General features: G+C 34.3%; 1 protein-coding gene across 1 annotated transcript; it reads right to left on the bottom strand.

Moving 5' to 3' along the window:
- Window positions 1-3324: 3324 nt before the first annotated feature.
- Window positions 3325-6713, bottom strand: LOC140960478 (alanine--glyoxylate aminotransferase 2 homolog 3, mitochondrial-like). Its single transcript, XM_073418763.1, has 9 exons — window positions 6406-6713; window positions 5907-6137; window positions 5467-5637; window positions 4917-5060; window positions 4644-4823; window positions 4196-4421; window positions 3976-4089; window positions 3675-3761; window positions 3325-3586 (listed from the first exon to the last, which is right to left on the bottom strand). The coding sequence occupies exons 1-9, from the start codon at window positions 6640-6642 to the stop codon at window positions 3543-3545; spliced, it is 1434 nt and encodes a 477-aa protein (XP_073274864.1). The 5' UTR covers window positions 6643-6713; the 3' UTR covers window positions 3325-3542.
- Window positions 6714-14292: the final 7579 nt, after the last annotated feature.

Here is a 14292-nt window from a genome sequence, read left to right as displayed (position 1 = left end):
ACACAGAATCCGATACTTGTGTGACCCTCAATGGTTCAGGGATATAGCTAGCCGTGGGTCCACATCTCCATGTGATTCAGAATAACATTTATTCTTAATCGGGTTTACCCTAGTTAACCTCATTCTTTTCATCAACTCCTTGATCAAGAATGTCAGAGCTCATTTTTGATTGCACCTATCGGATCATGGTAAGAGCGTCTAGTAGCATCGCCCCATGCTCCCCTAGGTATCACTGATAGTGCTTGCAAGAACCTTTAGTCATGGTTAGCATACAGTACGGTCCTTTCAACACATATATCCCGATCGAATTTGCAACCATTGGTATATCGAGAGTTGCATATGAATTCGATAACGTTGTGATTTATCTTTGAGTACCAATAGTGGCATGGTATGTGCAACTAGGAAAACATCTTTCCCTAAAGCACATTTCTTGCTCTGGCTAGAGACTCTTTGCACTATTAACTCATCAGATCACATAGGATATCTTCATACGTAGGCGAACGGTGAATCCTCGACCACAATGCATTTGCTCATACGTATTTCGAAACTACACCCAACCTCGCCACCTGATGACCCTCAATGGAGTCGGTAAACGGATCAAAGTACATTCTAGTACGTATAGCCCCTACATTGTCCCGGGTCAAAGGAATAATGGTGTATAACCATAACTGCGTACTATTCCACTCGATAAGTGAGAACCACTTGGACAGTCCGAGGGAGGTTGTTCAGTGCATCATCATATGATCACCCATCTGTGTGGATTGACATCTCCATGCCCTTGCCAATGAAACATGACGTTTACATCACATATGCTAGTCTCAAGCTCGAGCGACCTTTAACCTTGTTTTAGGCGTCTGATTCGACTAGGAACCTGTTTAGAATATATGGTACACTTCCTAATGAGTTTCATGATCTTACGTTGCGACGCAGACCTCATGGTACCTATTGTATATTCTAGTACTTTATCTATGCAGCTTGCATGGGTATACAGATAAAGTATAATGTCATAATCGAATAAAATCGTAAAATATTATTAAAATAAAGATTGTTTTACATTATAGTCAATAAAGCTTGAGCCACAAGCTGGCTTGCCGGACACCTATTCTAACAACCACGACCTGGCCAGGGGGTCCAGGCTAGGTCTAAGGGTGGTCTAGTGAGGGTCACGAGGGTCTGGGCTTGGGTGATGGCTCAGGTGAGGAGTCATAGAGGCGTAGGAGTCCTAGCTCGCAAGTGAGGATATCACGTGGCTTGTCTCAGTTCGAGCAGGGAGTGCAACAGGATAGGGGCTGGTTAAGTGGGTCAGGTCTTGTCCATAGGGTCCCTAGGTGGTCTGGTCAGGGGCTTGCTCGAGGTGGCTCGAGGGTGTTTCGAAGAAAATGTGAAGTGGCTCGAAGGGTAAGCTAGGGTTCGGTTATTGGGTTTAAAAGGCTAAAGGGTTGAACCATGGTCCACGGGGATCGAATCATGATTCACGAGGGTAATTTAGGTATAAAAAGTTTATGTTTAAAATTTGGGATTTAAATAATAAATTTTGAATTAATTCGGGAACTAAACGCTCTACGAATTAATAATTATGAAATTAAATCAAAAGCCTCGAATTTAAGCTAAATAAAAATATAAAAAATTTAATTTAAGCTTAAATAATTATTTGGGATGGTCTAGAGTTAACGCAAGTAAGAAAAAAAATCAAAAATCGAGAAATTCTAAGTCTAGGGGTAAAACGGTCATTTTATACCTAAAAATAGTAGACGTCCTAGCAGTGCCCTGAATACTGTAAATAATGCTAAAAAATACGCTGCATGCTTGATTTAAAAATAATAATTATTATATGTTTGAATTTTTATTAGTGGTGATAATACGAAAAGTTGAAGGAGGTGAAGTGATTGTGAGTAATACGTTGATACGACGATTATGATAATATGTAAGGTCAAAGCTCAGTTGACGGGTGAGAGTGTCGCTCATGTCCCCACCGCCCAGTACTGTAGTTACACGTAGATAGATCCATCGACCTTCAGCTAATATGAAAGTCACAATTAACGATCCGAATTCAATAAAAGAAAAACGTATACGTATTTGATGAAGAGGAAAATGTATATGATGAAAGAAAAAATGTTGTGTTTATGCATGTTCATGAAAATTTATGTTACGTAAAAGTATTTTCAATGTTCCATGTGGATGTATATGTATTACTCGTTACCAAGATTATGGTTTGCTGAGTCATTAGACTCACTAGGTGTTATCGATGCAGGTGATCACGATATTGATGTTGTTGAGGGACTTGATGGTTGATCTTGCTGGACTGAAAGTGCACACAACCTGATGACCAGCACTAGCTTTCCGCAATTTAAATTAAGTTTATGATTTAAGTTTACGTTAAAGATTTTTACGACTTGTGATGATTTTGAGTGGTTTTTGAGAAGATGTTAGATTTAGGTCGATTTTGAAATACTGCTAAGTTTAGGTCGGTAAACTTTACTTTAGTTACAAAAATATCAAATCAACATATTGATTATATATTTATGGTATCAATTGACTCGAATTTGGTACAAAATCATGATTTACACTTCAGTTTTAGATAGATGAAATGTAAAAGATATATATGTCAAAGATTTTAATACATTGAACATCTGTTTTTGTATCCTATCTAAGATAGTTGATATCAATTATCTATGCCTAATTTTCACATTGAAAAGGACATGTGGGACAAGAGAACACATACATTTTTTTTATGTAAATCAAGGAGTGCAAAATATTTTCCTTCTGACGGATATATTTATCTCAAATCCAAATTTGAGCACGAGGATTTAAAGATATTTTACCCTCGATTTTCACAACAATGTAAAACACAATTTATGTTCTTATTTTTGAAGATATATTAAATCATACTATGATAATCGCGAGATAAGCGGATCACTAGCTTTTCGAGTTAGATGAAAATATATTTGATTTGTTTATGAAATTACCGAATTTGATGTCCAAATTTATCCAAGACGAACACGAAACCAAATTGTCTTATTTGATAATTCGCAACCTTTACTATTTAATTAAAATATAATATAATTATAAATTAAATAAACATATTTCTACTTTTTATTTTCAAATAACTCACAAATATATTCATATATTTAAAGCCGAACTCGATCTTTTATTCAAACCTACTTTGAGCAAAAAACATCAAAAATTTCAAACTTCGAATCCACTTGAATATAACTTACTTGAGCTTTAAATTTTTCTCAGATTCGGCTCGATTTAATCCGTTTGACAACATGAAATAATCCAATACCGTTAGAATCTAGAATCCTTCAAGTTCTATTCACGAGGTTGTTGCATTTTAGATAGGCAAGAAATAAAGTTTTCCCAAGGAAAAAGACAGGCAGGATTGTACTGTTATTGTTGTTGATATTACAAATACATTAAGAACATATAGAAGAACGGAGATAGAGAGACAACGAGGTGATGTCTCAGTGTTTCCTTGTTTTTAGCAGCAAGGTCGAGGCTTTGTCCCGTCATTTATTATCTGGATTTTTCAGCGGCGAGCTTCACAATTTCGACAAACTATAGTCCATTACATCCACAAGAAAATCTGAAACCCAAAGACATGCATGTATATTTATCTTAAGAACAAGAAAAAAAGAAGAGAGTTTCGAGTGCCGATGAAAGTAGAAACGAACCAGCGTCTGCCTTGGTGAAGCAGAGAGGCGGAGTGATCCTGAACACATTGCCGAAGAAGCCCCCTTTTCCTATCACTACTCCCATCTCTACAAATCAAAGAAAAGACGGCATGTTAGCAAGAACTTGTGGTGGGGTGTCAACTGTCCATAAATCCATATAGAAGGCAACGAGAGAGATCAATCCACTGTGTACGCGGTGGAGCATATCAAACTTTAACACAACTTATGAGACCTTTCTCATCTTTTTTATGATCTGACGAGATATTACATCTACATATGAAGGAAGATACAAGAATGTCACCTTTCATCTGTTCCATTATGTGGAGAATCTCAACCTTGGCAGGAGTTTTCAGTTGGCGATCCTTCACGAGTTCGACTCCAAGCATCAAACCTCTTCCCCTAACATCTCCAATAACTGCACGACAAAACATACAATTGCCATTTACAAAACCAAAATTATATGAAGTAAACAAAGTTTTCACTTTCATGTTTGATATTATCCACTAGGAAAGAAGACTTACTGTCAAATTTCTCTTTCAGGGAAGTGAGACGTTGCTTCAGATGTGATCCGACTACAAAGGAATTCTTCTGAAGGTTCTCGTTTTCTATTACTCTAAGAACGGCAAGACCAGCAGCAGTACATACAGGATTGCCTCCAAAGGTGTTGAAATAACTTCGGTAGCTCAACACTTTTGCAATTTCCGGAGTCGTGACCACTGCCCCCAAAGGAATCCCATTCCCAATGCCCTGAAGTAATGAATTGGAAAAATGGGGTGATTAGGCACAACGAGATTTGAGAAAGTGGTGAAGGAAGAGTCTAACTAGCAAGGGCAGTTGCCCCCTCCATACTAAGTCTTCAAGTGAGTATATTTTTTTCTTATAAAGATAAAATAAAAAATTGATTTGGTCATATTAAATTAGAAAGATTCTTTATTCCCTGACTGCACTAGAGATGGAATAAAGCACTACCTTGGCCATGGTTACAATATCAGGCATGACCCCATGAGCTTCAAACCCCCAAAAATGGCTGCCAGTTCGACCAAAACCCGATTGCACTTCATCGGCTATGCAAAGTCCCCCTGCCTTTCTGATGGTGTCATAAACAGCAGGCAAATATCCAGGAGCCAACTCCATGATTCCACCCACGCCCTGTCCGAAGACAACTCATACTCATAAGAAACTACAAACGAGTTTCCAAGAATTCCCAGATGCCATTTGCGCACATTTACATCAAATTAATACCTGAATGGCTTCAGAAATAAATGCACCAACATGGCCAGATGTTCCATAAGTAACAATATCTTCAACATCTCTTGCATATTTCAGTCCATCAGAGCCAAATATGCCTCGGTACTGGTCCGGGTTCTGTGCATGGTGGACTCCACTCTGTTGCAAATAGTTGCCAACATGATACAAGAAAATCAGTTGTGTAGTTTAGATGAGGACCCTCTAAAGCTTTCACAAGAAAAATCAGAAAAAAGTAATTCGTGCTTTTTATTTAGCAATTCTTGAAGGATTAATCACCAATCCTTCTCTTACACATGATAAACGAGGAACAAGAGCAGTCTTGGAAGACAAGATCTTCTCCTAAAGCATGTACGACGACCCACTAAGACAAGAAAATGACAACTTACAGATCATTAAGAACAAGAAAATTGGCTATGCCATTAATTAACTGAGTCATTTTCTAGAGTACTATTCCTACGTGCACTTGCAAGTACATATGTTCGCATTGGGATTAGTGACACCTGAAAAGTTAATTCTTGAGCCTTAACTTGATGTTATAACATACCTGGACAACGTTGAACTTATAACTACTTTGAGCAGTGGCTCCCATTGTCCCAGCCGCATTGCCATGATACCCGTTCCTTATTGATATGACATCATGACAACCAGTGTACAAACGGGCCATCAGCAAAGCAAGCTCATTCGCCTCAGTGCCAGAATTTGTGAAGTAAACAACCTGAAACAGCAAGGCGCAAGAATCCAATCACATATAAATCAACAAAAGTGTAAAATAATGATCATCCAAACACAATGGAATCATGCCTTAAATAAACTTTAAACAGAAAGATACAAGAAAACTACCACATCCAAATCAAGTAAATTCAAGTAAAGAAATAAATTATCGTCCATAAACAACAGAGTCATCGAATGTTTGCCTTAAACAGCCTAAAACAAAAGGATAAAAGACTCCTACCATAAAGACAGCGGGATTCTACGAGTACAAACCTTGAGATCGCCGCTGAACTTAGACGCGAGTGCCTCAGCAAAATCTGCAATAGCAGGATTCAAGTACAAAATGGTGGAATGCTGCAAACGATTTGTCTGATTTACTATAGCATCCACCACTTGCGGGTGGCAATGCCCAACACAAACGGTGGCGATCCCCCCAAATGCATCCAAATACCTCCGCCCCTTGTCGTCAAATAAATATTGCATTTTTCCTTCGACCAAATTGATCTGTAAAGCAATTTAATTTCCATAACAACCCATCAACAAAAGAGGCAAAAAATACAAATACTATAAAAATATAAAACGAAACCAAAAGGATAACCAACAAAAAAAAAAAACCATCTTTACGTATTGCCAAAAAAAACAATCATATCAACGAATGAACAAATTTCCAATCCATATGCTATTTTACCACCTTTTGCATCAAATGATCAAGAAAAAATCTCCCTTGTATTAAACACAACAAATCTAAGAAAACCAAAACACAAACACGTACAGGATTTTTGTAGAAATGAAAAACAGCGGGGCTGAGATATCTTTGGCGTTTGCTGAGTATTTCTTCCGCGGAGGGGCCAGTGTAAGGAGGGGGGGTGTAGTCGAACGGGGGCATTTTCGGAAGAATGGTGTCATCTTTCTGAAGCGGTTGAGCTAGAGTCGATTGTGAAGCAGTTGCGGTGCGAAGGAAGGACGAGGGTTTTCCCGAAAACGCCCTTGGGAGGATCCTTTGAATCATCTTCACCGTGAAATGGAAAACACAGAGAAGATGGCAGAGACGAGATCAAAGGTGGGTGAAGACAGAAATATGTATGCCTCTATTATTGTTAGTGATATATATATATATATATATAGAATTTGGTATCATTTTTTGTCTAACTTATCGTGATACTCGTGAATCGGGGCAATTGAATAATGAAAAGGGATATTTTATCAATAATAGTTTTAATATAAAAATCTAGGTACGAAATATCATTTACAGTATTTTCATAATTAACAATAGTTTCACGCCTGATTTTTTTTTTTTTTTTTTTAAAAACATCAAGGTATCAAAAATTATTAATTTAGTATAGAAAGTTTTTTTTTTTTTTGGAAGGGGGATTGAATGTTATTTACCATAAATTTTAGTAAGATTAGAGTTGGATCGATGAATTTGATTTGGAACAAAGAATTTGAAATTTGTGAATGAATTTTGTTAAAATATTTATGTTTTGGTGATTTAACAAAATTGTTGTTTCAATAGATAATTGTAGAGCATAGTTAAACTGAATAAAAAAGGCAACTGATTATTCATGTATACATATGTTTTCGAAGCAAAACAGCTAATCAGAGCCATACCGATTATCTAAAAAAAATTTTTGTATATTATTCGAAGGTAAAATTATCACTGATAGTAGGCAAGCAATACTGATCAAAAGGTCAACTGTCGGATCAGTTTTCCTCGGTAAATCAGTTAGTCTAATCAACATCTTTTATGCCAAGTGTAATGCCCAAGATTTTAATACCGTAATCTGAGATTAATCTGAAATGATTTGGTGATAATTGACATGCTTATATACGGAAATGATTAGACGAGAAAAAGACGTGAAATACGTGCGAAGGAGACGCCATCTGCGCACAGGCGCGACGGGATGCGCGAGCATGCGCGAATCGGGCAGAAGACCCCGCGCATATGCGCGGAGTGAGGGCGCGTATATGCGCGAGGCGTCCAGCAGCTTGCCCAGAGAGCTAGGCGCATATGCGCCAGTGTGTGTGTGTGCACGAGACAGTAGGTCTCGCGCATATGCGCGAGGATGGGGCGTGCATATGCGCGAGCTGTCGAGAAGATTTCTTGCCGAGACAGTAGGTCTCACAGTAGGTCTCGCGCATATGCGCGGGACTTGGGGCGCGCATATGCGCGAGTCATGCAAAAGGAAGAAGTCGAGAGTGGTCTCCACCGAGCGACGTGTATATATATATATGTATAACAAGCGTTCATTTCTTCATTTTCAGTAGAAAGGAAGTCGAGAGAACTTCGTGAAAATCCTTACGCCTTTTATCTTGTAGATTTGTGATTTGTGCAAGATCATAAGTTTCGATATATCATGAAATTATGGTATTTTCAGAATCGGATATGATTCATAGATGATGTTCTTGACATGTTAGACATCATAGAATCGAAGTCAAATTGAGAAATAAATTGATTATGAAATTGTTATGATTTTTCAGAAGTATATTGATTGATATTGGACAGATTTAGTTATTGATTGATTTTAGATGATATTGAATATTGGTTATGGATTGTAATTGATATCTATTGATATTGTATTGACGGGGATATCGAGATTATTCCGTTATGTCGTTGATTTTGAGTTAGATTCAGAATTATACAGATATTGATTATAAACCGTGATATTGTATCTGTGATGTTGAGATTGACGGGGTTACTAAGACCGTATTGTTATGCCGTCGAAACATCAGCAAATTGATATTGATCAGATTCAGTATTTATTGATATTGTACCGTATGTCGTTGACATTGATCAGATTATGTTTTGATTTGAGTATTGATCAGAACAGATTTGGAATTAAGTTATATATTGATATTGTGCCTGTTCGATATTGTCATTGCCAGATTGAGTATGGACAGAGTTGAATTCGAGACTTCGACTTCGTCAGAGCGAGAAGATAAAGGTATAAATTAATGTTGAGTTGGGATTGCACAACTCGAGTGAGGTTTGACTCGAGTTTCCCTAAATCACATACTTTATTTTATTGCATTGATATTTGCAATTAATGAATGAATTGATATGCTTGTTCAATTGATTTATAGATAGCAGGTATTATATGATTGGTCTTGTGACAGAAGGGCCGGATAGTGAGGAAATCGTCATTAGCCCATTGCACTTTGTCACAGGATAGTGTATGGCGGAAGTGCCATAGTCTTTGACGGATAGGTCAGGACATCGGACGTTTGGTCATATCGAAGTGGATAGAATTGGAGTTGCTTCTATTATTGATGTTCGATATGGAAAGGGCCAAAGTCTGTGAATAAGAACGTACCACCACCCCGATCGGGAGTGTAGGTGGGTGTATGTTCTTATTCAGATCGGGATCCCTAGATTAGGACTGAGTCGAGTCTGAGTCTGAGAATCACGGAGAGTGATTCATTGCTTGATATGGAATTATGTTCCTGATTATGGTACATCTTTAGAATATGATTTATTATTGATATTGATTCATGTTTCGGATTTTGATACATGCGATGAATATTTAATTCATGTTTCTGATTTTGATACATGTTATGAATGCCTGTTATATGCTTTTATATTGTCTGTATGATTGCATGTATACATGGTTTATACTGGGAATGTAATTCTCACCGGAGTTATNATGTTTCGGATTTTGATACATGCGATGAATATTTAATTCATATTTCTGATTTTGATACATGTTATGAATGCATGTGATATGCTTTTATATTGTTTTTATGATTGTATGTATACATGATTTATACTGAGAATGTAATTCTCACCGAAGTTATCCGGCTGTTGTCTTGTTTGTATGTGTGCATGACAACAGGTGGGACAGGATCAAGGTCAAGAAGAGAACGAGGCTGGACTAGATAGCGTGGAGATCCGGGCTCAGAATTAAATTAGGACTCAACACTGATATGTAGTTGAACCTAGTTGAATTATCGTAGACAATACAGGATTTGTATGTTTATATTTATTATGTAATTCGGATTGATTTACATTACGTTTCCGCTTTGTATTTAAAAAAAAAAATTTAGACCATGTTATATAATTGATTGAATAATTCCTAAGAATGATTAAAATTGGAATTAGCGTCCGGGTCCCCACACCAAGACTAAAAACATAATTTTAATGTTTTGTGTGAAGACACACTCATATAAAATTTGAAGCTCAATTCTCATGTATATGTGCGAGTGATTGTGTGTGATGATTTAATCTTTTATAGTGTATATATCTCGCAAATGTAGCATCACAGTTGGAATTGCTCTCATTCTAAATAATTTCTTCATATAAGTTTCTCATTCTTTGAATCCCCTTCCAAAGCTTGTATTTGATCTTCAAGATGTTATATTTATAAGCTACAAGAATAATATATACGTTAGAAACAAGAATATGACCGTTTAGAAAGTTTCGGTACTGTTTCTAATATTGAAACGGCCATTTCCACCTTGTGCCCATTTTTCTCGAGACTAACTGATTTTGAGGTTCGTTGCCAGTTGGGTTCGTCAGCTAGATTGAACCAAACTGATGAGCTTTGCTGAAATCAGTATTATTTCAACCTATGCAAAACTGGTAGCTTTATCGTCATTTATCAGTATCTTAAACTATGATTCAGACTTTGACATGTGAAGATGATTTGCAGATCATCGTCATATCTTTGTAACGCATACTGAAACATTCTATTTGGATAACCGAACTGATCAGGCTGACCGAAATACCGCAACTGCTTATGCACAACTGATCATTTCTGATTAGCCAAACTGATCTTTGATGACCGAAATTCCATCAGTTTGCCTAGAGACATGCGACATAGCCCAACTGACGTTAAATACGAATTGTCCCAAATTGAGTTTTCTATTCATTCGTTTTGGCGGCCGGTCATTTGCATCATTGAGTTGAGAGACATAATCAAAACACCGCAGCTCGTCAGATTTTTAGTTTGACTAAATTCGAGTTTCAGTTTTCATATTTAATTAGCTACTTAACATTTGAGTAAAAATATTATAAACATAATAATAAATTTTGTTACCATCAAAATCAAGACTGTTATAGTTCTAAACCCAACAATGTAGTTTATATTTTCAAGATATATCAAATTCAAATTTTAATTTTTAAAAAGAAATTTAAAAAAATCACATTTAATTATGTATATATTTTCTATTTATTTTTAAATATTTAATTCGATAGGTAAATACATTAATACTAATAATATTTCTTTTATAAGTAATTTTTTTGCGAAAAATTTTTAAATATGACAAAAACTTTGTTGTCTATGTATTTATACGGAGAGATATATAACTTCAGTCTGTATCACATAGTTTTTTTCTTAATAAAAAAGTCGGTAAAAACGGAGAAGTAAATGTTAATATATGAGGAGTATTAGCTCATAGTTTTTTAGTTAAATAAATTAAATATACCAACAGATCATGGTACACATGATGCGTGTTATAATAGAAAAAATAGATAAATAAATAATTTTTTAAAAATTTAAAAATGTAAGTTACGAATATTTGAAATTGAAATGGTAGAAATGAAAATATGATGGAACGAGGATTGTGAAATATGAAACTGAGTGATTAATAATATTTTTGGAATTATAAATAAACTTCACCAACACTGTAAAAAGTTAATTACTCTAAATAATTTAATTTTAACTAATAATTTAATTCTAAAAAAACATATAATCATTTAAAAAATATAATTAGACTAATACATCTTTCATTTTTTTTAAAAAAATAAACATATATCGCTATTACACTATAAAATTTTACGCACATTTAGTAGGAGGTTTTATGCCAGATTATAAAAATATGGGGTCTAAAAATGTGTCAAATTGTTTTATTTTTTTTTTTGTTGTTGTTTGATACGCGAACACATACTTCACAAGCAATGCATTTATCAAATTCAAAGTGGATTCGGCCTCGGAAACGTTCCACCGATATGCGCATGATGCATAATTATTTTGGTATCGGAGGAGTAGCTGCTGATCTAACTCATGGCTGGATAGATAAATGTTTGAATGTTGTTTGTCGTGTCTAAGAAGATGTGGATTGGTGTAGTGATTTTTGTATTGAAATTGGAAATCACGTGCATGGCGTGTGTTATAAGGTATGGGGAGGTAGATAACCCACCAACCAAATGTTTCGTCGTTATATTGTTTGCTTTATTATCTGTCATTACCGGTATGTAGGGATGTAGTCGAGCCGAGCCGAGCCGAGCCGAGCCGAACTCTGGAATATTTGAGCTTGGCTCGTTTATAATCGAGTCGAGCTCGAGCTTTATTTAACGAATATATGCATGGCTCACAAGCTTATTCAAGCCTTTATCGAGCCTAAACAAGCTTAATAATACATTTAAATTTTCATTAAATTAATTAAAAATAAATTATATATTTAAAGAAAAATATATTATTCTTATTAAAATTTGTAAATTTATTATAATAAATAAATTTAATAGATTTTTCTATATATTTCATAAATAATATGCAAAATCAATAAATCAAATATCAAAACTATTATTTTTTCCATCTAAAAGATTACTCATGAACTTACCAACGAACACGTTCACGAGCTAACGAGCCGAATACTGTAAAGCTTGAGTTTGGTTTGTTTATCTTAACGAGCCTCATTAAACGAGCTCAAACGAGCTTTTATCGAATCGAGCTTCGAATAGCTCACAAACGGTTTGGTTCATTTACATCCCTACGGGTATGAGGATGTTTACAATATAGATATAAATTTGTATGAAACGATTTTACGAATTTTATTTTATAAGATGGATATTTTATTTGGTTTATTTATGAAAAAGTATTATTTTTTATGCTAGGAGTATTACTTTTTATTGTGAATATCGGTAGTGTTGATCTGCCTCAAAGATAAAGATTCGTGAGACCGTCTCACAAGAGACATACTCTTACATATAAATCATTGCATAAATATGTTTTATTTTTTTATTTTTTTTCTTGGGTTGATTTTAAATCTTGATTATTTTTTATTTTAAGATTAAGATTTAAGATACCTTCTCGAATATTAATCGGTTTCTGTTTTGCCTTTATATTGTTGTGAATTAACTTTTTCCCTTTTTTTATTGGTAATAATTAATATTAGTAATTATTAACTAATGATTAATTAACATGTTAAGTTTCTGTGTTTATTGCTGGATGCATGAATGTTTTCCCTTGTTGTGGCATTCTTGGATGCATAATCGGTTTTGAATTGTGTTTTAGAGTCTATTAATGTTTTGTTATGTAATTATAATATACACTTCACTCAAAAACATATATGATACAGTAATTTTAAAAAAAACATATAAATTTTTTTTAACTATAAATTATAGTTGTTTTAAAAACTTTAAATTGTTTTTACGATTATAACCCACGTGTCTTTTGAGTCGTGCTAGGTGTATACTTAAGGTTACACTCGAGATGACATTTTTCCTTTTAAAGATAACGCAGAATTAAAAAAAAAGAGTTGTAATTTGATTCAAAAATATTTTTGTGATTTTTTCATGTAAAATTTAAGATTGGATATAATCTAATTGATTATATTTTTAAAGATAACGCAGAATTCAAAAATATTCAAAAATATTTTTGTGATTGAATGTTTACAAATACGTCGTACCAATTGTCAAAAATATCAAATTCAACTGATTTCAATCACATTATTTACAGTTACTAACAATCGCAACATATATGATAAATGTTTATAAAATATAGAAGATGGATGATTTATTTTATTAGAGAAAAAAAATTATATAGAGTTGAAGAATTTTTGGATTGTGGCACAGTGAAGCAGATACATGCACTGACAAAAAAAGAAAAAGCAGATTAAAATTTCAAAGAAAAGTAAATAAAAGTTTGGAAAAAGATAAAACAAAGCATTATTGAAATATTTAAAAAGCCTCACAAAAAATAGTTACTATTAACTTTTCTCCCTTTATTAATGGTATAAATATTAACATAATAACCGACACTTAAAAAATATATTCAAAAATTTTAGTTAGAAAAAATATTAAAACAAATATATATTTATTATTATATATTGTTGGGATCAAAATAAAGTTGAAAAGAGGTTAATAAACTCTTTTAAGATTTTCGAAACTTTAAATCGTTATCAACAGTTTTTAAACCGTTAAGAATATTATCGAACGACTATCTTTATTGAACCAAAGAGAATTAAGTGCGGAAACGGTCCGACTTGATTAGCGATGGACTATATAATGAATTGATAGTTAACAAGAAACGACTTGAAAATAATATGTGAGAATGTAACGTGCGAATTGAAATTAGACAAATATTTTTATGGATGTTTGGAGAAAACACTCTTACATCAACCTTTTTTCCACTTAAAGAAAGATTATACTAAAAGACTTTAGTTTTACAACATATTGTAACATCAACCTTAGACCTCAACTGACAAGGGAAAATCTAAAGTTGGTGCTAACAAAGCTTGCAGTTTCTCCATTTCAGGTATTGCAACTGAACTGGGAGAAATTAAAAATAATATTATGTATCAACCCAGTCACAATTCGAGTTGATATAGTAGAAAAGTATCCTTGGACATGGATGAAGCCAAATTTCTAGCCTAAAGGTAAAATCATAGTATGAATTTGGGCCTCTTACCTCAGTTTATATTACATCACTCAACTTCACAGAAT

Source organism: Primulina huaijiensis, chromosome 15 (assembly GCF_012295235.1).
Source record: "Primulina huaijiensis isolate GDHJ02 chromosome 15, ASM1229523v2, whole genome shotgun sequence".
NCBI classification, from domain to species: Eukaryota; Viridiplantae; Streptophyta; class Magnoliopsida; order Lamiales; family Gesneriaceae; genus Primulina; species Primulina huaijiensis.
The sequence above is the reverse complement of the archived record's forward strand: the minus strand, read 5'-3'. Positions and strand labels throughout refer to the sequence as shown.

Excerpts from the sequence above, each read along its gene's own strand:
- LOC140960478 (XM_073418763.1), bottom strand. The coding sequence starts at position 6,642 with ATGATTCAAAGGATCCTCCCAAGGGCGTTTTCGGGAAAACCCTCGTCC. Across the intron at positions 4,090-4,195 it reads CCTGAAAGAGAAATTTGACA|TTATTGGAGATGTTAGGGGA; the intron begins GTAAGTCTTCTT and ends TTTGTCGTGCAG. Across the intron at positions 3,762-3,975 it reads CATAATGGAACAGATGAAAG|AGATGGGAGTAGTGATAGGA; the intron begins GTGACATTCTTG and ends TTTGATTTGTAG.